At 32.7% G+C, this 27500-nt stretch overlaps 1 protein-coding gene across 1 annotated transcript in view; it reads left to right on the plus strand.

Moving 5' to 3' along the window:
- The window catches only part of LOC119610160 (CAP-Gly domain-containing linker protein 1), a 32406-nt gene that overhangs the window by 4399 nt on the left and 507 nt on the right, over positions 1-27500 (plus strand). The window contains exons 2-18 of the mRNA XM_037965284.1: positions 352-1147; positions 2157-2489; positions 2562-2597; positions 2907-3086; positions 3238-3342; positions 3400-3576; positions 3631-3865; positions 3939-4027; positions 6610-6756; positions 6819-6887; positions 6952-7152; positions 25274-25618; positions 25740-26031; positions 26098-26303; positions 26810-27078; positions 27164-27397; positions 27456-27498. Of these exons, the coding sequence (XP_037821212.1) occupies positions 352-1147; positions 2157-2489; positions 2562-2597; positions 2907-3086; positions 3238-3342; positions 3400-3576; positions 3631-3865; positions 3939-4027; positions 6610-6756; positions 6819-6887; positions 6952-7152; positions 25274-25618; positions 25740-26031; positions 26098-26303; positions 26810-27078; positions 27164-27397; positions 27456-27498 (3757 nt within the window). The remainder of the gene's footprint in view (positions 1-351; positions 1148-2156; positions 2490-2561; positions 2598-2906; positions 3087-3237; positions 3343-3399; positions 3577-3630; positions 3866-3938; positions 4028-6609; positions 6757-6818; positions 6888-6951; positions 7153-25273; positions 25619-25739; positions 26032-26097; positions 26304-26809; positions 27079-27163; positions 27398-27455; positions 27499-27500) is intronic.

Genomic DNA, 27500 nt, shown 5'->3' on the forward strand with positions numbered 1-27500 from the left:
ATGCTGCGTAAAAAAAAATATTTTTGGTTTTGAAAATAAAGATTTTATTTGAATGTATGTAAAAGTGAGTTATTTAGAAATTCAAACATATTATTTGAGAACCCTAGAACTCTGAAACAATTCCAACCGGGAAATCGGATTTATTTTAGTTTTTAGAACATTTATGACTTTTACTTATTTAAATGTTTCATCTTGACAATTTATTTTACAATTAGAAACCTTAAAAAAATTATAACAAAAAATCTAAACATTAAATATTTTTTTCCAAAAAATATCACAAATCTAGCTTATATATTTTTGTATTGCAAATTTCAAGACAACTAACTCGGAATCTCCTACAAATCTCAACAGTATGCAACACAATACCAATGAAACTTCTGCTACCCCTTCCACAAAATCACCAGAAAATGACAACCAACAGGTGCCAGTGCGAACATCATATAATCCCAGATTCGTTTTAACTCCTGAAAGTATGGGTATGAATTTACGCTCCGATACTCCTACACCCAATAGAGAACAAGCTCCACCACCAGAACCACCACTAGTGGAGGTGAAATCTTATTCTGAAAGGCATAGTAAAAAACCTATGGTGGGATTACTTTCTGATTTAAAACAAGAATCAAATGCATCTTTTCATAGTTCTCACTCGAATACTCCGACGAATTCATATGCCTCGATTAGGACCTCAGGATATCCTATTAAAACCCCTTCGCCAAATATATCACCTAAAACACCATCACAACAACAATGGAATTTCGATAATACAATGAAATCAGAATATTTGGAACAACAACAAAGTAATATATATACCTCATCGGCTTCTCTTTATCCCACGCAATCGTTAAAATATCCACATGCTAGCACCAGTACTTTTGTGCCCAGTGCCTCTAGTACTTTACAGAATCTGAAGTGTCCCCCCGTTGAACAACCACACTCAATCTCTACTAATACACACTGTACTTATGTTCAAAATAATACATCTTTGTCGGAGAATCCGTTGCTTGGCTATGGAGAGCAGCATCAGAAATATAGATCGGGTTCGGATGTTTGTATAGGCGATTCGGCTAAATTAAATTACAGCCATTTAAATAGTATATATTCGAAGAGAATAGAGGATATCGATGCTAATGTGTGGGGAGATAAAGATGTAATTTATTCTGGATTAATGTTATTAGATAGGTAGATAGATAGATAGATAGATCGATGATAGATAGATAGCTATATATAGCGATAGATAGCTCGATAGATAGATAGATGCTAGATAGCTAGATAGATCGCTAGCTCGCTCGCTCGCTCGATCTCGATCTCGCTCGCTCTCGATCGCTGCTGCTTCGCTCGCTCGCTCGCTCGCTCTTCGCTCGCTCGCTCGCTCGCTCTCTCGCTCGCTCGCTCTCCTCGCTCGCTCGCTCGCTCGCTCGCTCCTCGCTCGCTCGCTCGCTCGCTCCTCTCGCCTCGCTCGCCTCGCTCGCTCGCTCGCTCGCTCGCTCGCTCGCTCGCTCGCTCGCTCGCTCGCTCGCTCGCTCCTCGCTCGCTCGCTCGCTCGCTCGCTCGCTCGCTCGCTCCTCGCTCGCTCGCTCGCTCGCTCGCTCGCTCGCTCGCTAGCTCGCTCGCTCGCTCGCTCGCTCGCTCGCTCGCTCTCTCGCTCGCTCGCTCGCTCGCTCGCTCGCTCTCTCGCTCGCTCGCTCGCTCGCTCGCTCGCTCGCTCGCTCGCTCGCTCGCTCGCTCGCCTCGCTCGCTCGCTCGCTCGCTCGCTCGCTCGCTCGCTCGCTCGCTCGCTCGCTCGCTCGCTCGCTCGCTCGCTCGCTCGCTCGCTCGCTCGCTCGCTCGCTCGCTCGCTCGCTCGCTAGCTCGCTCGCTCGCTCGCTCGCTCGCTCGCTCGCTCGCTCGCTCGCTCGCTCGCTCGCTCGCTCGCTCGCTCGCTCGCTCGCTCGCTCGCTCGCTCGCTCGCTCGCTCGCTCGCTCGCTCGCTCCTCGCTCGCTCGCTCGCTCGCGCTCGCTCTCGCTCGCTCGCTCGCTCCTCGCTCGCTCGCTCGCTCGCTCGCTCGCTCGCTCGCTCGCTCGCTCGCTCGCTCGCTCGCTCGCTGTTCTTGCCCCTCGCTGGGTTTTTTCCTTCCTTTGCCCCCTTCCTGTTCCCCCGGTTTTTTTTCAGTTAAAATTATCACCTACCCTACCAAGAATGGGTCGAGATGTTAACGAAAATCAACGAAGCCTTTATCGTAAATATGGAAGCATTAGAAACAGAAGTGGCCGAACAGCTGGAACTGGTACAGAGAAAAGTCAATAGCAATTGTCGTCACAGTCAGGGCAATGAGTTGATGAAGTGTCGCAAAGACATAGATACGCTGCTGAAATATATAAAAAATGCTCGAAACTATAATAGTTGGGACCTGCAAGGTTTCACATTTGAGACAATAACGCCTGCGCAGTTATTTGATGTGAGTGATTTTGAAAATTTAACTATTGAAGGCAATGCTGGAGATGCAATGAAGGTGAGTTTTGTTTTGGTTTTTTTTTTTTTTTTTTTTAGAAATGAAATTATTTAGTTTCTTTAATAATTTCAGAATAGCAATGATGTTGAAGTTATGCAAAGAAACAAGGTGCGTAAGGGAGTATTTTAAATTATGTTTCGATCGATTATTTTGTAATATAACTTTGAATAAACATTTTTCTTATGATCATACATAATATATTTTATATTAATTGCTATAAGTAATATAATATCGTTTAATCCAAAATATGGGGAAATATTGGAATATATGTATTTGAACTTATCGGTTTCTTATGTTATCAAAATATATCTATATATCAATACTATCTAGTTTGTTTTTGTACAAACCAAGTAAAAAAGTAGGGTTAGCTTTATCCTAGATATATTTAATTTTCATTATTTAAATTCCACGTTCCAGTTGTATGCCAACATGAAGGCTTTGGCTCACGAAGTGGCCGAGAAACATGATGAAGTGAGGGAACTTAAACGTCAGGTCATTTCTATGGAGGATGAGATACAAAAGGCCCAACAGAAAATCCAATTAAAAGATGATGTTATCAAGGAGTTAAGAAATGATCTCAAATCTGCCAATAACAAGGTATTTGGAATCAATTTGCTTTGAGTTTTACTTTAAAATTTACAGTTTCTTTAAAAATTTTTAATAATAAAAAACGAAATAAAAAAATTAATTTTTGTTTTAAAAAAAGTTGACAAATATATTTCTTTTTTTTTTTCTTCTTCTAATCTAGCTCTCGGCCCATCATTCAGCGGAAACCAGCTTGACCATGCCTCCTATTAATTTTGAAGATCAAACTTCTCGCAGTGCAAATACACAAATAATAGATACTCCCAGGGTGAGTTTCTTAAGTAAAGAAGTTCTAGCTAAATAAATTTAAACATTTCTCCTTTAGTTCCCAGATGATAATGGTTCCCAATTCGACTCTCTAAGTAATACAGAATTTGAAGAACAACAAAAGCTCAAAGTTTTGGAAGAGGAAATAAATGAGTTCTTCGAAATAAATAAGGAATTAAATAAACAGAAAATGGAGAATCAATGTAAACGATTAATGGACATTTTACAAAAATCGGTATAAAACACAAAACATTAAAATATTATGGTTACTTATATTAACCACTTTTAGGAATCTGAAAAAGCTGCTGCTTATCGTAAACTAGACTTCATACGCAGTCAACTTATTGACTTGGAATCAGACTCTATTGAGAGCAACAACGATTGTGATTCAGGTTTTCATTCGAAAAGTGAAAATAATCGAGATGCCAAACTATTGGAGGCTGTACGCAAACGTTTGCGCAAATTAAATGAAACTAATGTTGAGCTAAAGAAAAGGTTACAAAAGTTAGAATTGGAAAACAATGGTATGTGGATTTAAGTAAATATTTGTTTGGATTAAAATTAACTTAATTGCAACAATATTTAACACTATTGCAGAGTTGTCCAACAGTTTGCTGTCGGAGAAAACATTTTCTCAGCGTAATAGTGAGACTTTAAAGGAAGTTGCAGATTTATTGTGTAGCTTGGTATGTAGGCAAAAAATAATTAATATAAAATCGAACTGTTATCAAATGTGGAATGGACTAGTCCCTTTAAATCCAACTATAAAGTACTATGCAGTCACGACAATGCATTATTCTATATTTCTGATCAAACTCTTAAGTTTAGATTGCTCTACAGTTTCGAATATAGAACAAAGTCTTAAGTAAAAAATACGTTAAAGTCTCGCCCATATACAGTTTGACCTATTATAGACTGTTATACAGTCTCGACTATTCTCTATTCTCGACTATAGTCTTTTCTATAGTCTTGACTCTAGAACAGTCTATAGTCTTGACTATAGTCTTGACTATAGAACAGTCTATAATCTTGACAAGAGAACAGTCTATTGTCTTGACTATAGAACAGTCTATAGTCTTGGCTATAGAACAGTTTATAGTCTTGACTATAGAACAGTCTATAGTCATGACTATAGAACAGTCTATAGTCTTGACTATAGAACAGTCTATAGTCTTGACTATAGAACAGTCTATAGTCTTGACCATATAACAGTCTACAGTCTTGACTATAGAACAGTCTATAGTTTTGACTATATAACAGTCTATAATCTTGACTATAGAACAGTTTATAATTTGGAGTATGGAACAGTCTATAGTCTTGACTATAGAACAGTATACAGTCTTGAGTATAGAAAAGTCTACAGTCTTGCCTATAGAACAGTCTATAGTCTTGCCTATAGAACAGTCTATAATCTTGACTATAGAACAGTCTATAATCTTGACTATAGAACAGTCTATAGTCTTGACTATTGAACAGTCTATAGTCTTGCCTATAGAACAGTCTATAATCTTGACTATAGAACAGTCTATAGTCTTGACTATAGAACAGTCTATAGAGTTGGCCATAGAAATGTCTATAGGCTTGCCTATAGAACAGTCTAAGGGCTTGACTATAGAACAGTCTATAGTATTTACTATAGAACAGTCTATAGTCTTGACTATAGAACGGTCTATAGTCTTGACTATAGCACGGTCTATAGTCTTGACTATAGAACAGTCTATAGTCTTGACTATAGAAGGGTCTATAGTCTTCACTATAGAACAGTCTATAGTCTTGACTACAGAACGGTCTATAATCGTGACTATAGAACGGTCTATAGTCTTGACTACAGAACGGTCTATAGTCTTGAGTCAAGACTATAGACCGTTCTGTAGTCAAGACTATAGACTGTTCAATAGTAACACTATAGCCAATACTTTTTACTGTTCTATAGTCAAGACTATAGACTGTTTTATAGTCAAGACTATAGACTGTTTTATAGTCAAGACTATAGACTGTTCTATAGTAAAGACTATAGACTGTTCTATAGTCAAGACTGAAGACTGTTCTATAGTCAAGACTATAGACTGTCTTCAGTCTTGACTATAGAACAGTCTATAGTCTTTACTATAGAACAGTCTATAGTCTTGACTATAAAACAGTCTATAGTCTTGACTATAGAACAGTAAAAAGTATTGGCTATAGTGTTACTATTGAACAGTCTATAGTCTTGACTATAGAACAGTCTATAGTCTTGACTATAGAACAGTCTATAGTCTTGACTATAGAACAGTCTATAGTCTTGATTATAGAACAGTCTTCAGTCTTGACTATAGAACAGTCTTCAGTCTTGACTATAGAACAGTCTATAGTCTTGACTATAGAACAGTCTATAGTCTTGACTCTAAAACAGTCTATAGTCTTGACTATAGAACAGCACATAGTCTTGACTATAAAACAGTATATACTCTTGACTATAGAACAGTAAAAAGTATTGGCTATAGTGTTACTATTGAACAGTCTATAGTCTTGACTATTGAACAGTCTATAGTCTTGACTATAGAACAGTAAAAAGTGTTGACTATAGAACAGTCTATAGTCTGACAGTCTATAGTCTTGACTATAGAACAGTCCATAGTCTTGACTTTGTAACAGTCTATATTGACTATGGAACGGTCTATAGTCTCGACTATAGAACGGTCTACAGTCTTGACTCTAGAACGGTCTATAGTCTTGACTATAGAACAGTCTATAGTCTTGACTATAGAACAGTCTATAGTCTTGATTATAGAACTGTCTATAGTCTTGACTATAGAACGGTCTATAGTCTTGACTATAGAACAGTCTATAGTCTTGACTATAGAACGGTCTATAGTCTTGACTATAGAACAGTCTATAATCTTGACTATAGAATAGTCTATAGTCATGACTATAGAATAATCTATAGTCTTGACTATAGAATATTTTATAGTCTTGACTATAGAATAGTTTATAGTCTTGACTATAGAACAGCCTATAGTATGGACTATAGAAGAGTCTATAGTCTTAAATATGGAACAGTCTATTATATTGACTATAAAATAGTCTTGACTTTAGAACAGTCTATAGTCGTGACCATAGAGTAGTCTATAGTCTTGACTATAGAACAGTAAATAGCCTTGACTATAGAACAGTAAATAGTCTTGACTATAGAAAAGGCTAGAGTGTTCTATAATCGTTAAAGCACTTTTATCTTTTTGTACACAGACAAAAGCCTTCCATTTATTGCATATTTTTCTTTCAATTTCAGAAAGGTAAACAATTCTCCTACACTGACATCTATAAAACAGCACCGAACGGAATGAATCCTTTCTGTGAGGCTATTATGGAAATGAAAAAAGATTTTCAAGATCGAGAAAGTCAACTGATGAAAGCAGTAGGCATTAGAAGCAAACAGGTATATTATTAAAAAAATATTCAATGAAAAATATATTAAAATTACTTTAATATATTCTACAGGTTGAGGAACTGTCAGAATCGTTGCTAAAAAACGAAAAAGATTTTAATGAAGAAAGAATAATGCGTTGGGTAAGTTTATATGAATTATTTGAATTATAACTTTAAAACTATTTCCTGCCATATTAACACTTAGAATCACAATAATTTGAAGGACACCACCAGCACAACACCAACAACAACAATACAATCAACGATATCATCAGCACAAGCAACTCTACCAGTAAGCACCACATCTATTAGCACATCAGCACCAACACTATCCTCCTCATCAACCTTGACTGGCCAGCAATTAAACACTACAACAGCGGCTTCCTTGCAAGGATTTTTAAAGAAATAATCATGTGTTGTAGGGTCTCATTGAACGGTTTTTTTATACTTAATGAAAATAGAAAAATCAACAAATTAAACATACAAATCGAACACCACCCTAAAGTATACTATATATTTCAACAATATAAACAAGGACTATGTACGACATTGTCCTTAGAGCATAAACAAACAAAAAATTAAAAACTTAATTTGACGAAGGTATGATAAAGGGAGAGAGAGAGAGTAAGAGCAGAAGAATCTGAAACCGAAATGACAAGGACTTTAGATTAACTAACAAAAATTGAAAATGTAAAATGGGGGAAAGTTCTGACATTGGGAAACTTAGTAAGCAGTTAAGTAAACACTTTAAAAAGTGTTATGGAAAGATTTGGAACTTAATATTTAAAGGAAATTAGATAAAAATTATAAAATTGCATAAACAATTTTACATTTAAGCTATAAATAAAATGTTTTTGTTAATTTATATTTAATAAAAAATATTATTTAATTACATTTCTTTTAAAAGGAGCTATAGAGCAGTTCATAATCGTGATCAGTTTATAATTAGTTTACAGTCAAGACTAGGGAGTAGTTTATAGCATTCTGGTGATGCAGTAGATCAGTCTACAAATGATAATAATCAAAAATATTCACTAGTCTATAGTCGAGACCATATAGGGGGTTATAGATCTGCTTATAGATCAGACAATGGTAAAGATAGTCAAGAGTATAAAGTTGTCTATGGATAAGATTATTTAGTATATAGTGAATACTTTAGATCAGTGTATACTCAAGACTATAGATAGACTAATATTTACTCGAAACTATAAATCCGTCTAGGTTCGCGATTATAGATCAATAGTAAACAGTAGTGACTTAAGATTATTCTATATTCAAGATTATAAATAAGTCTATAGACGAGAATAGATAGAGGCTATTGATCTATAGTCGAGTATATATATATATATATATATATATATATATATATATATATATATATATATATATATATATATATATATATATATATATATATATATATATCTATATATATATATATATATATATATCTATATATATATATATATATATATATATATATATATATATATCAGATATTAGTTAACATTGAGGCCGATAAATATTGAAGACTATAGATTAATCTATAGTCGAGACTATAAATCAATATATATTCGAGTCTACAGATCAGACTATAGTTCATTCTATAGTTGAGACTATAAATCAATATATATTCGAGTCTACAGATCAGACTATAGATCATTCTATAATCGAGACTATAGATCATTAATGAGATATAGTCTTCAGTTGATAATATAGGCTGATCTATAGAGCTGACAATAGTTAAGAACGATCAATGGTAATGGTCCATAATTAATACATTCCGAGACTACTAAACTGTCCATAGACGAAACTATAACATATAGATCAGTCCATACTATAGTCTTCAGTTGAGAATATAGGCTGATCTATAATGCTGTTAATAGTAAAGAACGAACGATGGGATCAGTCTATAATTAATACATGCCCCTATGAAGGCATAATTTAATGTTTTCCTATTGGCTACCTTCTCTTTAATTTCTTAACAATGAAAAATCCTTTTGTTTTCCTATTATTTTGTCTTAGAATCAAACATTCCTACAAGTGAAACCAAATCTTTTTAAAACAATGAACACCTTGGAAAGTACAGACATACATAAATGTTTGTAAATGAACTTTAAATACATACAAATATAACATTTTTATATAAGTAAAACATTTATCATGATTATTTAGACATGTGTAGTTGCTATATAATAGATTTTCATATAAAATAACATATAGGTGGAACTACTACGGATGCAATATAAATAAAATATATTCTCATATAATTGACTATGGGAGTAGACAGAGTAGTAGAGGTGGTTTTGCTATAGACATTTATTTTTGTGCAAATTTTGTAAAATGTAGGTTATCGATTTGAAATGAAATTTAAATTTTATTCTTTTTAGAGTTTTTTTTAAGAAATAAATAGGGAGTGAGTTTGTAGCCATACATACATAGGGATATATGCAAAATTGGTTAAATGTTAAGTTTAATTTATATACAAATTTTACATATTTGTTAATCATATTGTTTGTACATATATTTAAGTAAATAAATTTGAATATTTTGATTTCCCGCCAAATTGTTGTAATATGCCAAAAAGTAAATAGTGAGTGATTGAGAATATATGTGTAAGCTATATCTAAAAAAATTGATTTGAAAGCAAATTGTGATTTTTTTACTTTAGTGAGATCACAGGTTATAGAGGTTTATAGTTAAGATTCCTAACCCATTTACAGCCAATCAAAAAGTACAAGTTAAATTTTTGAAACTTCAAGGTATATTTATTTTCAACAATGCAAAAAAGCAGAAACGTAAAAAAAAATGCTAAAAAATATTAATAATTAGGACATTAGAGGGAATTTCCGTTTTTATGTAGCTCGCGTTTTTTAACGGCTTAGAGCCGTCACAGAAACTAGAAACAGAGTGAAATGGCAGACACGGGCATTACTATATGTTATCAGATTATTTTTATTCGATACTATAGATGAGTCCGCAGTCGAGAACATGGAACAGTCTATAGTCGAGAAAATATGGCTGTCTGTAGTCAAAACTAACTAACTAACTAACTAACTAACTAACTAACTAACTAACTAACTAACTAACTAACTAACTAACTAACTAACTAACTAACTAACTAACTAACTAACTAACTAACTAACTAACTAACTAACTAACTAACTAACTAACTAACTAACTAACTAACTAACTAACTAACTAACTAACTAACTAACTAACTAACTAACTAACTAACTAACTAACTAACTAACTAACTAACTAACTAACTAACTAACTAACTAACTAACTAACTAACTAACTAACTAACTAACTAACTAACTAACTAACTAACTAACTAACTAACTAACTAACTAACTAACTAACTAACTAACTAACTAACTAACTAACTAACTAACTAACTAACTAACTACTAACTAACTAACTAACTAACTAACTAACTAACTACTAACTAACTAACTACTAACTAACTAACTAACTAACTAACTAACTACTAACTAACTAACTAACTAACTAACTAACTAACTAACTAACTAACTAACTAACTAACTAACTAACTAACTAACTAACTAACTAACTAACTAACTAACTAACTAACTAACTAACTAACTAACTAACTAACTAACTACTAACTAACTAACTAACTAACTAACTAACTAACTAACTAACTAACTAACTACTAACTAACTAACTAACTACTAACTAACTAACTAACTAACTAACTAACTAACTAACTAACTAACTAACTAACTAACTAACTACTAACTAACTAACTAACTAACTAACTAACTAACTAACTAACTAACTAACTAACTAACTACTAACTAACTACTAACTAACTAACTAACTAACTAACTAACTAACTAACTAACTAACTAACTAACTAACTAACTAACTAACTAACTAACTACTAACTAACTAACTAACTAACTAACTAACTAACTAACTAACTAACTAACTAACTAACTAACTAACTAACTAACTAACTAACTAACTAACTAACTAACTAACTAACTAACTAACTAACTAACTAACTAACTAACTAACTAACTAACTACTAACTAACTAACTAACTAACTAACTAACTAACTAACTAACTACTAACTAACTAACTAACTAACTACCTAACTAGACTAGACTAGCTAGACTAGACTAGACTAGACTAGACTAGACTAGACTAGACTAGACTAGACTAGACTAGACTAGACTAGACTATAGACTAGACTATAGACTAGACTATAGACTAGACTATAGACTAGACTATAGACTAGACTAGACTAGACTAGACTGGACTATAGACTAGACTATAGACCAGACTATAGACTAGACTATAGACCAGACTATAGACTAGACTATAGACTAGACTACAGACTAGACTATAGACTAGACTATAGACTAGACTATAGACTAGACTATAGACTAGACTAGACTATAGACTAGACTAGACTATAGACTAGACTAGACTATAGACTAGACTATAGAATAGACAATAGGCTGGACTACAGAATACACTATAGACTAGACTACAAACTTGTTACTGACTACTCCATATTCAGACTATATATAAAAAGTTTATAAGTTAGAAAAGTACTACATTACTGAATTTTCTATGTCTGGTCGTCACTATATGTAGAGTAGAGATGAAACTAAACAGTACTATATAAAAATTTAAAAAACCTTCATTTGCAAACATATTCCTTCTTCGTCAATATTTACCAAGCCAAAATTATGCATAACTTCCAACTTTAATAAATTTCCCGCTAATCACACTTAATTCGTCGACTTAATATAAAACACTTAATAAATTTATTTTACTGCCACAACTAACAACAACAAATAAAGAAAACTTCAAAACTTTATACAGCACAATGGGAACAAATAAAACTTTATTTGGCAAAAGAAATAAAATAAAATAAAATAAAATATGACGAAAAAAATTCCTGTAGTTAACAAAAAAATTGTAGAAGGAAAAACAAAAACAAATTCAATAAATGGGAATGCAATGACTCCTTTTTGCAGTGTAATAGTATTTGTGTGGTAACACAAATACAAACATTTATATCAATAACTATGTAATGTAGAAAAAACCCTTATCAATACATGTCGAATCATTTTTTTATAGAATACAAATGACAGGAAACAGCAGAAACTAACATTTCCTGACTGCCTGCATTCGTGACAAGACAGCGAACAAAATAAAACGGAAGTTTTCGGTTAAATTCAATAGAATAAGAAAAAAACTATATTGTTCATAAACAGAAATTAAATAAAAAATATCGAAAAAAAGAAACGGATAAAACTAAAAGAAAAGTGTAAAAAGTTTTCTTAGTTTTCAAAAGAACAAATCTTTTTAACAATTAGCGAACAAGAAAGTATTGAAGTGTAAAATGTTGATTCCTTTCTAGTGTTAAATTAAAGTAAAGAAAGTTTGTTTGAAAATATAATTAAAATTTCAATAATTTGTACAGATTAAAAGTTTTTAATATCCACAGAAACAATTAAAAATGTTTATCTTTTTTATTAAAGATTGAATTTGAAGAAACTTTGAAAATTTTAAGAAATTTTTATTTAATTTAATAAAATGTTCCCAACTTAATGTTTATATTTTTATAAATTAAATCAATATTTGTATATATTTTCCATTTATATAAATAGAAAAAAAAAAAAAAATAATTGTGTAACGGGGCAAAAGGATGTATTTGAATATGGCAAAATTTGCCAGAACTCCTTTAAAATATGTTGCAGACATACAAACACATGTTAACAGGGCTGTTTAAAGGCTTTTTAGAAATACATATTAGGGCCTTTTAAAATAAAATAGAGAAACAATTTCTCCAAATTTTTAATTTTTTTGAAAATATTTATAATTTTTTTTACTCTTTTTTTAATTTTTACAAAAAATATCCAAATTCAATGCATAAATGATTATATAGGACCTATAATTTTTACCATAATTTCGGATATATTTATACCCTACACCACTTTAGTGGGGAGGGTATATTGGGTTTGTGCTGATGTTTGTAACGCGCAATAATATCGGTCCTATACCCACCTTAAAGTATACCAATCGGCTCAGAATCATTTTCTGATTCGATCTAGCTATGTCCGTCCGTCCGTCTGTCCGTCCGTCCATGTAAACCTTGTAATCAAACTACAGGTCGCAATTTTGAAAATAATTCTATGAAATTTGGTACATGATCTTCTATTGTCGCTGGGACGAAGCCTATTGAAAATGGTTAAGATCGGTCCATTATTTCACTTAACCCGCATACAACTGAACCCCCCAATAGGGCTTGTAATCCTTGTAATCAAACTACATGTCGCAATTTTGGAGATAATTCAATTAAATTTGGCACATGATCTTTTATGGTATCGTAGACGAAGCCTATTGAAAATGGCTAACATCGGTCCATTATTTCACCTAGCCCTCATACAACTGAACCCCCGAATAGGGCTTTTAAACCTTGTAATCAAACTACAGGTCGCAATTTTGGAGATAATTCAATGACATTTGGCACATGATCTTTTATGGTACCGTAGACGAAGCCTATTGAAAATGGTTAACATCGGTCCATTATTTCACCTAGCCCCCATACAACTGAACCCCCGAATAGGGCTTTTAAGTTCATAATTATGTTTAATATACTCATATCTTGACAAAAAGCTGCAAAAACCAAGTTGTATACAAGACTTGATGACCCTCACGAATTCCATAATAATAGGTTCTCATATGACCCTAGCCCCTATGAAAAGCCCCCATCAAAATTTCACTTAAATGTCCACAATTTTATTCAACAATAAACGGCTTAAGTATGTATATCTAAGGCAAGATACAATTCAACTTAAATGCTTTATTATGGTAACTAAATCACATTATATTTTTGTCAAAGGTGTAGGGTATAATATGGTCGGCCTCGCCCGACTATAATTTCTTAATTGTTTTAACAAATAAATCTTTTCCGAGACATAACGTATATCAAATGAATAGTCCTTCAAATATCTCTTTTTTGATATACATATTCTATATATATCCTATACATATCGAACATGGGATCATTTTCGTAACTAGCCCTACAATAACCAAGTCTTCAACCTTCGTCTATTAAAAATTTTAGACTTGGGATGTTCGCATCCACCTTTTAATAAAATGTCACTGAGGGGCCCTTTAAAGTTCTGTAATAATAGGCAACGAAAGAGCGAATGTACTTTGGAAGGAAATTAGATGAAGTTAATCTAACGGACTTTGGAACTTTATAATATCAAACTACGTCAAGGAGTTCATCCTACATGCTGCTTGGGTATAAGCATTACGTTAATCAAGGGTCTGGAGAGTCTTCCACCCATTGAAACATATATAAGATATAAAGAGACACTTATAGCCAAATGGCTGATAACTTTAGACGAACTAACCAAATGCGGTTATAGGACAAGTCATCCATGTATACTGGACACATTGCAAGGCTATACAAGCCTCCGAGATGCCCGATCGCATACCAGATACGGAATATGTCGAAAACTTTAGAACACTGGCCCCAAATAGAATGTCACGTTCAAGAGGAACATCAGAGCAATTACCCGTAGAAATCCATTAATACACGGATGCCTCTAAACTGGGGGACAAAGCGGGCTATATTGAAGACCCAGAAACAGAAATATACTACCGTTTACCTAATTACAGCACTAACTTCCAGTCAGAAGTCCGAGAAATAAAAGGGAATGCGTAAATTGGATTAGAAAAAATATGGTGCCAACAGGGTTAAACAGTCAGAAGGCAATTAGGGCGATATCAGGATATAAGACTGTGTTGGATTGTAAGAAATCTCTAATGGAATACTCGTCCAGAGGTTTACATCATATGGGTTCCAGGAGTAGTCGGCAACGAATGTACTAGCTTTAAAGCGAAGAGAACATGAAGGCTGAATTGAACATGAGGGCTGAATTAAAGATATGGGCGATAGAATACAATAAAGTCTGATGGAAACGGTGGGTAAGACCACAAAGATTCTATGGAGAGGACGAGAAGCCAACTCAAATTAACATGTTTGAGGTTAGTATTATGGTACGTATTCTGAGTGGTCATGCAGTATAACTATAATACATTCAGTGAACTCTATATAAGGTTTTTTTTACCAACTAACATTTTCCATGAAAAGGAACTTCCGATAGTGGCCTAAATGTATTTCTTCGGATTTGATGTAGATACATCCTCCCAACCTAACCTGACAATCGCAAAACAATGGATGAATTTAAAACGTGGGACGGAAACTTTGGGGTGATTCTAACGAAAGAAGGATATCATCCTACATTAGAATGAACAAGTCCTAAGTTAGCGTGATGGTACATATTCTGAGTGGACAAAATTAGACTTACGGATTCAAACGAATGAGGAGAATACAAAGAGTAGAGTGAAACTCTGGAATCCTTAGGTGTATGTAATGATCTTTATAAGGGACTAGGTGTTAACCCTGGGAAAACGAAGCTAGTACTATTTACTAGAAGGTACAAGGTAGACAACTTCAGTCTACCAAAGTTAGATGGCGTCGAACTAAATCATACGGTACATTCACGCCTGGTTGTAGAAATGCTCTTAGGGACATTATGAGACTGTTTGCCATTGTGTTGGGATCCGGTAATGAGATTTCGGACGAACTCCTGATAGGGATGCAAACGGGGCATGGCTCAGTTTTGGCCCTATAGCCAAAAGACTGGATATACGCAATCTAAGGATCCTGATAGGGATGCTAACGGAGCATGGCTCAGTTAGGGCTTTTGTCAGTAAGTGGGACAGAAATAAACCGGACTATTGCAGGTTAGGCGATGATAGGGAGGAAAAAGAGTCGATCGAGCATATAATTTGCTACTATTCTAGGATACAGAATCTCAGGCTGAAATGGCTAGGGAATAGGTTCCATGACGAAATGGGGAATATTACGGGATTCAGTCACTTCTTTGACTGGGCTTCTTCTTTACTCCTTAGGGTACTGTCTTGGTAAATATCTATCCTTTTTACCTATCTTCTTTTTTCTTTCTTTCTGGGGTTTCTTGTATTGTTTTCGTTTCTCTGTTTTTCAATCTTCACTCTTTGAAGGGAATCACAATGGACCTTATTAAGACGAATCAAAAAGTGATTTGGAGTCGATTGAAACATCCTTAGATAGGTGTGGATCTAATATTATTGATCGTTATAAACAATATATACAAGCGTGATACACTCCGCACTATAATAGTGTAGGGTATAAATACCACAAATATACCGCAAACCATGAGTCTTCAAGATTTAATTGAAGACACATAATGGACTTTCAGATGGTATACAAATAAAGTTGCCTTGGCGTTGTTATAACGTCTTAAGAAGGCCCAAAAATGGTGTTTTTTTTTCAAATTTCAGGACACGATAACTCAAATCCCAGATGTGATGGAGAAAATCTGATATTCGGACATAGCATGACTTAATACTTCAGAAAAGTCTAACTTGGTTTCAGGGTTTCGATGTTTTTCAAATTTTATCGAGATTTTGTTGAGATTCTAATTAATATCGTATTAGTTTCATTATGACGAAAGAAAAGAAGTTTCATAACAATAGTAATGGTCCTGATAATTTATTTCAGTTTTTTTTTTTAATTCTGTCGATTAGAAGAAATCAGAATTAAAAACTAAATAGGGGCCTTTAATATTAGAAAGCCTTTAAATCTAACTGTAAAAAAAATGCTCCTCAAAATGAATTCCTTTCTATATACAACGACTATACATTCCAGGACTCTCAACCAATAAATATATATGTAAATAAAGTAAATAAATAGACATGCTTATATATGTAAACAGTTTTATTATTTATTTACTTTTCTTGTTATTATTCTAGTCTTATTACCGAATATTTTATGCATATTTGGGTGTCTGAATATAGTCTGCAGACATATAAGTGGGTTAAATATATATTCAACGGCTTTAGAGCAGCACAGACGCATATAGAAAATATTCCAATTATATATTCATGCAATTTTTTTTTTTTTTTTTTTGAAACGAAGAACTAAATAAATAGAAAACAAAATACTTTCAAACACGAATCTACGAACTTGACCTGCCACACAGTGAATTTTTTCTTAAAAGTATTATTAGAAAGAAATGGGGACCTCCCAAACACCTTCCCCAAACATAATACTAGTTACAGGTTTCATAGTTGGTATGTGAGTGTTTGATATCTATTACTTTGTCTTTGGCATTAACATCTGTCAGTCACAGATAGTGTGTCATATTTATCACCTAAAGGCGTCTTTAATATTAAATTATAGAAAAAAGGCAACAACCAACAACCTATTAAGACACTATATTCAAAAAGTGCTAACTCAAATAAAGGTTAATATAAGTTTGATTCCAAATCTTTATCAAACGTATTGATGAATAATTAACCATCAAAAACTGACTTTGGCCCAAAATGGAGTTAGCACTTTTGAATATAAGATTTAAGTCCATGTCAGTAATGTAACGTTTTCATATTTCTCTCTATATTTTTTTGCTTCAAAAAGTATATTTCACACGCAATTTTTATTTGTTGTACGCAAAATAATCACAACAACAATAACAATTGCCACGCAATTTGATTTGTATTTATTAGTGATAGAAATTGACATACATATGTATGTGTTTGTTTCTCTGTCTGACGTTTTTATAAGTCATTGTGCCACAAATGTGTTGATTACTTTGCGACTCATCTGATTAGAGAGTCAATGAGCTGAAAGACAAAAATATTGCTCACGTTGTAAAGAAAGTAATAGAAAAGTTCAGGCAAGTTCAATTATACAAATACCCTAAAGGAATTGCTAGAAAAGTTTCGGGTTAATATCTGCCGACAAGAATTAAATGAAGAAATTATTCTTTCTAAATGAAACCGACACTCTTATCTAATACTAAGACCAGTTCCAGATTGACCAGGTGTCTAGATTAACCAATTGCTAAGAAATAAGTATATATAAGATGCGAGATCTACGATACGCGGAAGGCTTTTGACTCGACGCAACAAGACTAAGACAGAAATAGTTCTTTTCACAAGAAAGACGAAAGTACCTGCCTATACTGAGGCCCGCCTCTTGTTGAGAACAATATCAGTGATCGACGTTGTTAATAGATATCTGGACGTAATCCTAGATCGAAATCTATAATGGAAAAACTATATCTATATATATAAAAATGAATGTGTGTTTGTTTGTATGTTTGAACGTTATAGACTATTAAACGGCTGAACCGATTTTCTTGAAATTTTCACAGCTTATTCCTGCATGTCTGGAATAGGTAATAGGCTACTTTTTATTTCGAAATTTCAAGTGGGCGATGAGCCACGCCCACATTAAGAAAATATGAAATCCGTATATTTGAGATAATATAACAGTTAGAGTCCTCAAATTTTGTCGGAGCCACTTTAGTGTCAATATGATCATTTAGGACAAAAAGTAGGCGGACTAGCATTAGGGGGCGTGGTACCTCCCATATAAATTAAATACAAAAATTCGTTTATCTGGGAAACTAATAGAACTAAATTCTTAAAATTTAGCACGAAGAACTTTAACATCCATGTAAATATTTTGGGTAATAAATTGGCGGACTACCCATGAGGGGAGCGGCACCTCCCATATTAATTAAAAACAAAAATTTGTTTATCTGGGAAACTAATAGAACTAAATTCTTAAAATTTTGCACGAAGAACTTTAATATTCATCTGAACATTTTTAAGGAAAAAAGAGCGGACTTTCATCTGGGGGGCTTGGAGCCCCCATATGAATAAAATAGAAAAATTCGTATATCTGAGAAACTATTAGAGCTAGAATCTTTAAATTTTACTTGAAGAACTTTGACATTCATCTGAACATTTAGAATATAACGGGCGGACTTCCAATGGGGTACTTGGTACCTCCCATATGAATTAAATACAAAATTTCGTTTAACTGGGAAACTAATAAAACTAAATTCTTCAAATTTTGAACAAATTATTTTAATATTCATCTGAATATTTTGTAGGAAAAAGGGCGGACTTTCATCCGGGGAGCTTGAAGCCCCCACATGAATTAAATTCGTATATCTGAGAAACTATTAGAGCTAGAATCTTCAAATTTTACATGAAGAACTTTGACATTCATGTGAACATTTAGAGAATAACGGGCGGACTTTCAATAGGGGGCTTGGCACCACATATATGAATTAAATACAAATTTTTCATAGATAGAAATTGGCGAACTTGCAATAATTTGCTTGGGCATCTCTCATCTATATATCTATCTTCTATTCTATCTATCTTCTATCTATCTATCTATCTATCTATCTATCTATCTATCTATCTATCTATCTATCTATCTATCTATCTATCTATTCTATCTATCTATCTATCTATCTATCTATCTATCTATCTAGCTATCTATCTATCTATCTATCTATCTATCTATCTATCTATCTATCTATCTATCTATCTATCTATCTATCTATCTATCTATCTATCTATCTATCTAGCTACTATCTATCTATCTATCTATCTATCTATCTATCTACTATCTATCTACTATCTTCTATCTATCTATCTATCTATCTTATCTATCTATCTATTCTTATCTATCTATCTATCTATCTATCTATCTATCTATCTATCTATCTATCTATCTATCTATCTATCTATCTATCTATCTATCGATCTATCTATCTAATCTATCTATCTAATCTATCTATCTATCTATCTATCTATCTATCTATCTATCTATCTATCTATCTCTATCTATCTATCTACTATCTATCTATCTATCTATCTATCTATCTATCTATCTATCTATCTATCTATCTATCTATCTATCTATCTATCTATCTATCTATCTATCTATCTATCTATCTATCTATCTATCTATCTATCTATCTATCTACTATCTATCTATCTATCTATCTATCTATCTATCTATCTATCTATCTATCTATCTATCTATCTATCTATCTATCTATCTATCTATCTATCTATCTAGCAGTTAGAGTCCTCAAATTTTGTCGGAGCCACTTTAGTGTCAATATGATCATTTAGGACAAAAAGTAGGCGGACTAGCATTAGGGGGCGTGGTACCTTCCATATAAATTAAATACAAAAATTCGTTTATCTGGGAAACTAATAGAACTAAATTCTTAAAATTTAGCACGAAGAACTTTAACATCCATGTAAACATTTTGGGTAATAAATTGGCGGACTACCCATGAGGGGAGCGGCACCTCCCATATTATTTAAAAACAAAAATTTGTTTATCTGGGAAACTAATAGAACTAAATTCTTAAAATTTTGCACAAAGAACTTTAATATTCATCTGAACATTTTTAAGGAAAAAAGAGCGGACTTTCATCTGGGGGGCTTGGAGCCCCCATATGAATAAAATAGAAAAATTCGTATATCTGAGAAACTATTAGAGCTAGAATCTTTAAATTTTACTTGAAGAACTTTGACATTCATCTGAACATTTAGAATATAACGGGCGGACTTCCAATGGGGTACTTGGTACCTCCCATATGAATTAAATACAAAATTTCGTTTAACTGGGAAACTAATAAAACTAGATTCTTCAAATTTTGAACAAATTATTTTAATATTCATCTGAATATTTTGTAGGAAAAAGGGCGGACTTTCATCCGGGGAGCTTGAAGCCCCCACATGAATTAAATTCGTATATCTGAGAAACTATTAGAGCTAGAATCTTCAAATTTTACATGAAGAACTTTGACATTCATGTGAACATTTAGAGAATAACGGGCGGACTTTCAATAGGGGGCTTGGCACCACATATATGAATTAAATACAAATTTTTCATAGATAGAAATTGGCGAACTTGCAATAATTTGCTTGGCATCTCTCATCTATATATATAAAAATGAGTGTGTGTTTGTTTGTATGTTTATATGTTTGTATGTTTGAACGTTATAGACTACTAAACGGCTGAACCGTTTTTATTCAAATTTTGACAGTGTATTGCTGTATGTCTGGAATAGGTAATAGGCTACTTTTTATTTTGAAATTCCAAGTGGGCGAGGAGCCACGCCTATATTAAGAAAATATTAAATACGTATATTTTAGATAATATAACAGTTAGAGTCCTCAAATTTTATCGGTGCAACTTTAGTGTCAATATAATTATTTAGGACAAGAAGTAGGCGGACTATCATTAGGGGGCGTGGCACCTCCCATATAAATTAAAAAAATAAATTAAATAAAATCTTGGAAACTATTACAGTTAGAATCTTCAAATTTTGCACGAAAAACTTTAACATCCATCTAAACATTTTGGGTAATAAATTGGCGCACTACCCATGAGGGGAGCGGCACCTCCCATATTAATTAAAGACAAAAATTCGTTTATCTGGAAAACTAATGGAACTAAATTCTTCAAATTTCGCACGAAGAACTTAAATATTCATCTGAACATTTTGGAGGAAAAAAAGCGGACTTTCAACTGGGGGGTCTTGAAGCCCCCATATGAATCAAATAGAAAAATTCGTATATCTTAGAAACTATTAGATCTAGAATCTTCAAATTTTACATGGAGAACTTTGAAATTCATGTGAACATTTAGAGCATAACGGGCGGACTTTCAATGGGTGGCTTGGCACCACATATATGAATTAAATACAAAATTTCGTGCATCTTGGAAACTCTTATATTATTCAAATTTTTTACAGATAGATAGAAATTGGCGATAGATAGATACTGCCGAACTTGCAATAATTTGCTTGACATCTTTCGTATGTAACATATAATAAATCTGGTATTTATTTATACATATTCCTTTTAGGGTAGCAAAGCACACTGGGTATAGCTAGTAGAATATAAAACTAACAAACAATACTTATATTTAGTGATGAACCATGGTCTAGATTTTTTACATACTGGCTTTTTAAAAAGCGTTATTATACCAATATGGACTTACGATTCAATAATTTTATAGACTTCTTTGGATAAATAGTGTATGCTTAACTTATTGGACGGTTATATATAAATAACAGATTGTATGTTTTCGAGCGAAACTTACGGGAATCTGTAGATAGTTCAAAACTGCGAGATATAATATATGGATATTGAAAACATGTCAACCGAGATAGACTGCTGTCTAGCTATCCATAACACTGGTAAGCCCGTAATATCACAGAATGTCCGAGCAGAAGGCTAATTCTAAGACCATATTGGACTATACGACAGCCAAAATTGAATAGTTTTCCAGTGGAAAGATCTGCTTCATATGGCTATCAATCTTTGCTACAAAGTCAGGGGAACTTAACGAATGCAAAATCATTCGACGAAACGAGAGAATACCATTCAGTTTCTTGACTAATGCAACGGGGAATAAAACCAATGAAGTATAATTGAGATGTTCGTATGACGGTACGTATTGTTTGTGGACACAGGCTCAGGTACTAAAATGAACCAATGGCAATGTTATTCCTGATATTACATTCTTTAGTGTCACCATTTGGAATCTACACTAAAGGACAACATCCACGAAAATGATTTTCTGATAATTTCTTTTGTAGATCGCTATTTTATTAAAAGGAATGCACAATAGGCCTATACATTTTCTTAAGAAAATAGGTTGTTGGAGGGAAGATAAAGGATGTAGTGTTTGGGGGCATTTGACTTAAATCTTTTTATATCGAAATTTACGGGGAATACTTCTGCAGGAAGTTGATGGAAGACGTGTTTTGTGCAATGATAATCGTGTATCGACAACTGGTTCCGCAATATCAGATGGAACACATTCCATTGTAATATCGATAGAACCACTTTGGTGAATCAATATAGTTATATACTCCTCACTTGCATGCGACAGACCCGACTAACTAACTAACTAACTAACTAACTAACTAACTAACTAACTAACTAACTAACTAACTAACTAACTAACTAACTAACTAACTAACTAACTAACTAACTAACTAACTAACTAACTAACTAACTAACTAACTAACTAACTAACTAACTAACTACTAACTAACTAACTACTAACTAACTAACTAACTAACTAACTAACTAACTAACTAACTAACTAACTAACTAACTAACTAACTAACTAACTAACTAACTAACTAACTAACTAACTAACTAACTAACTAACTAACTAACTAACTAACTACTAACTAACTAACTAACTAACTAACTAACTAACTAACTAACTAACTAACTAACTAACTAACTAACTAACTAACTAACTAACTAACTAACTACTAACTAACTAACTAACTAACTAACTAACTAACTAACTAACTAACTAACTAACTAACTAACTAACTAACTAACTAACTAACTAACTAACTAACTAACTAACTAACTAACTAACTAACTAACTAACTACTAACTACTAACTAACTAACTAACTAACTAACTAACTAACTAACTAACTAACTAACTAACTAACTAACTAACTAACTAACTAACTAACTAACTAACTAACTAACTAACTAACTAACTAACTAACTAACTAACTAACTAACTAACTAACTAACTAACTAACTAACTAACTAACTAACTAACTACTAACTAACTAACTAACTAACTAACTAACTAACTAACTAACTAACTACTAACTAACTACTAACTAAACTAACTAACTAACTAACTAACTAACTAACTACTAACTAACTAACTAACTAACTAACTAACTAACTAACTAACTAACTAACTAACTAACTAACTAACTAACTAACTAACTAACTAACTAACTAACTAACTAACTAACTAACTAACTAACTAACTAACTAACTAACTAACTAACTAACTAACTAACTAACTAACTAACTACTAACTAACTAACTAACTAACTAACTAACTAACTAACTAACTAACTAACTAACTACTAACTAACTAACTAACTAACTAACTAACTAACTAACTACTAACTAACTAACTATCTAACTAACTATCTAACTAACTATACTAACTAACTAACTAACTAACTAACTAACTAACTAACTAACTAACTAACTAACTAACTAACTAACTAACTAACTAACTAACTAACTAACTAACTAACTAACTAACTAACTAACTAACTAACTAACTAACTACTAACTAACTAACTAACTAACTAACTAACTAACTAACTAACTAACTAACTAACTAACTAACTAACTAGCTAACTAACTATCTAACTAACTATCTAACTAACTAACTAACTAACTAACTAACTAACTAACTAACTAACTAACTAACTAACTAACTAACTAACTAACTAACTAACTAACTAACTAACTAACTAACTAACTAACTAACTAACTAACTAACTAACTAACTAACTAACTAACTAACTAACTAACTAACTAACTAACTACTAACTAACTAACTAACTAACTAACTAACTAACTAACTACTAACTAACTAACTAACTAACTAACTAACTAACTAACTAACTAACTAACTAACTAACTAACTAACTAACTAACTAACTAACTAACTAACTAACTAACTAGCTAACTAACTATCTAACTAACTAACTAACTAACTAACTAACTAACTAACTAACTAACTAACTAACTAGCTAACTAACTATCTAACTAACTATCTAACTAACTAACTAACTAACTAACTAACTAACTAACTAACTAACTAACTAACTAACTAACTAACTAACTAACTAACTAACTAACTAACTAACTAACTAACTAGCTACCTAACTAACTACCTAACTAACTAACTAAATATTTGACAAGTTGACCAATGTCAAGAAAAGTATGGTAAATTATACTTTTCTTGACATTGGAAAGTGCTGAACATTTTGCAATTGTGTAATAATTATTACAGTTGTTGGTGCCTCCGTTTTATACCCTACACCGCTATATTGGAGAAGGTGTTATACGTCGCTGCTGTTTGTAACACCCGGCTCAGCATCACATTCTAAGTCGATTTATCTGTCCGTCCGTCTGTCTGTGTGTCCATATAAACCTTGTGCTCGCGCTACAGGTCGCAATTTTCAAGATAATTTGGTGAAATTTGGCACATACTCTTCTTTTGACTCAAGGTCCAAAATTTTCAAAACTTTTAAAAATAACTTCAAATTATTGCACTCTAAGTAAATATCTTTAAAATCCACCTTTATGTAAATTTACATTGGTGTTTCTGATTTAACAGAATGTGTTTGTATGTCAATGATGTATCACAGGTTGTTTTGGCGTTAGTTCAAATTGTAAATTATTTATTATTTATTTTTTTTTTTTTTTTTGTTTTTGTATTTCAAACTTTTCGTGACAAAGTTTTTATTGCAAAATTATTGAATTCAAAAATAGTAATGATGGCAAATACTTGTAAATAATTTTTTGATACTTATGATACAACGAAACACGAATAGCGAACCAAAAAGCAAACAAAAAATAGAAATAAATTTTAAATATTTAATAATACAACAACAACAACAATAATAACTAAACAATGTTAACGTTGAAAGGATTCAAAATTTGTTAAAACTAAAAACACGCCAATATTAAACTACAAAATGGTAAGATTGATAGTTGGACTAATTTACATAAAATTTTAGAACTTATTTGAATTTCAATCATTTAACAAGGCTGGCGACTGTCCTCACAGTTCTCGTTTGGAGTCAACCCTTAAACAGTGTCATGATGAGGCCACCTTAATGACCAGCACTCATGAATCGTATTTAAAGATCATAGACGATTTAAAAAATGATTTAGAGCAAATATCATGTGAGGTGATCATGGTACAAAAGGAATGCAGTGATCAAGATCAGTGTCATGCTACCGGCGATGTAGATTTGGAACTCTCTCTTAAAGAGTTAGAGACACAAAACGATCGACTAGAACAGGCTCTGAAACTAGAAACTCAAACAAGAGAAGCTGCTTTTATGGAGCTACAAACAAATGTGTGATAAACTTACAAACATACAATTTACCAACACTCGATTACTCATTTTAAAATAATGTTTTATTCTCTCTCTCTTTTTTCTCCGATCTAATCAAACTCTTTCTCTTACACATGCTTAGAATGAAACTCTCAAATGCCAAATTGCTCATTTGCAACGCACCCTCTTCGAAAGAGAACAACATATTATACAGCTGACTAGTATGCTTAAAAATGTTTCTCAAATACAATCGGCAGGACCTCATCGTTCTGCTCTAGAATATGTTACTTCGCGCAATAACTTTACCGCTGAGCTGGAAAAGAAAATTGAAGATCTAACGGAAAAGTTAGATAAATCAACGAAACAGGAGAATTTCTTGCACAGAGAAACTCGTAAACTTAATGAAGAGCTAAATGAGAGTAAACGAAAGAATGGTATATGCTGAAATAAGTGAGAAGATCGGGAAAATCTGTTTATATTTTTCTTTTGCTTTATTTTAGGCGACTTAATTTCCCAGGCTCATCATTTGGGCAATCTTTTGAAAAGTCAAGAAAGCCATCGCATGGAACTGGCGGCCAAATATGAAGCTTTAGAAAAAAATTATGAAGATCAAGCAAAAAAATTACGCACTGCCAATAATCAGCTGTTTATGTTGACCGAACGTTTTCAAACTATGGAACGGAATCAAAATGAATATAATATGGAGGTAAGTTGGAAAAATAAATCAAAGCAAAATAGTAAGACTCTGTTCCCAATATTTATAGATTGGGAATAAACAGTTCGAAATCCAAGGTTTATATGTGCCTCCGATAGGTTAGTTGTTAGTGTTCTAGTCTATTAGACAAATAACAGGAGTTTAGTATAGACAGGAATTTTCGTCATTCTTATTAAAAGACAGATTTCCATTTTAGTTGGGTTGATATTCCGATGTCTAGATTGAGGTGAATTCGATATTTAAGGCCTCCACGGCCCTCCTACATAATAGTTTGGATTCTTACCTTTAGGAGTATGACGACTTGAGTAGTAAACTTTCCAATTCTAAAGCTACTTAGATATTTACAGATAGAAAAATATAGGTCATTATAAGGGCCAGTAAAGCGGACCAGGTTCATCTATTATGGAATATTTTTAAATTTATAAATTACAAGATGAGTTCTTTTTGGCTCTGTGTTTGGTTTTATATATTAAATTTCTCATTTTCCTGAATTCTAGCGCAATTTACTACGCAATGAAGTGTTATCGCTAAAGGAAAATCACGCCTCTGCCATGGGTCATCAGAAGAGCCTGCAGGAACAATTGCTCAAAACCGAAAAAGAGCTTTATCAAGCACACGATGTCATCAAAGAGCAAAAAGCCATCATGCAACGCAATGACTTCGTCCAAAACGAAGCCCAACGAAGATTGCAAGAAACCAATGCTGAACTTAAAAGAAATTTAGCGGATCTAGTACAAGACTATAAAAAATTACAAGACGAACACGAGTGAGTTTCGTTTACACTTTTCTAATTCTAAACGAAGCAACAACACATTCAAACTAATACAGACAGTTATTCTCATATATTGCAGCAAGCAGAAAGAGATCAACCTGCAGCAGCTGAAATTACTCGAGAATTTTCGCAAATGGAAGGAACAGCAATTGAAGGCCGAACATACAACAAGAGAAAATTTTAAAATCTATCAAAAATGTTTAGAGGAAATGTTGCAGGAAAAACAGAAATTAATGAATGACTTCCATGATCTCCATAATGATTATAGTCTGCTGCAAAATGAATTGGATCGTTTTAAAGTGTCCTCATTAAAGTGGGTTGAATGCTTTTATTATTTCAATTATTTCGTTTCTAATGATCTCTTTCTTTAGCCTTTCCAACTTTAATAGACTGCATAATACTTCTGAAAGATTGGT

The sequence above is a fragment of the Lucilia sericata genome, unplaced genomic scaffold (genome assembly GCF_015586225.1).
Source record: "Lucilia sericata isolate MDLA Ls3-8-SP2 unplaced genomic scaffold, ASM1558622v1 Contig001130F_arrow, whole genome shotgun sequence".
Classification (NCBI taxonomy): Eukaryota; Metazoa; Arthropoda; class Insecta; order Diptera; family Calliphoridae; genus Lucilia; species Lucilia sericata.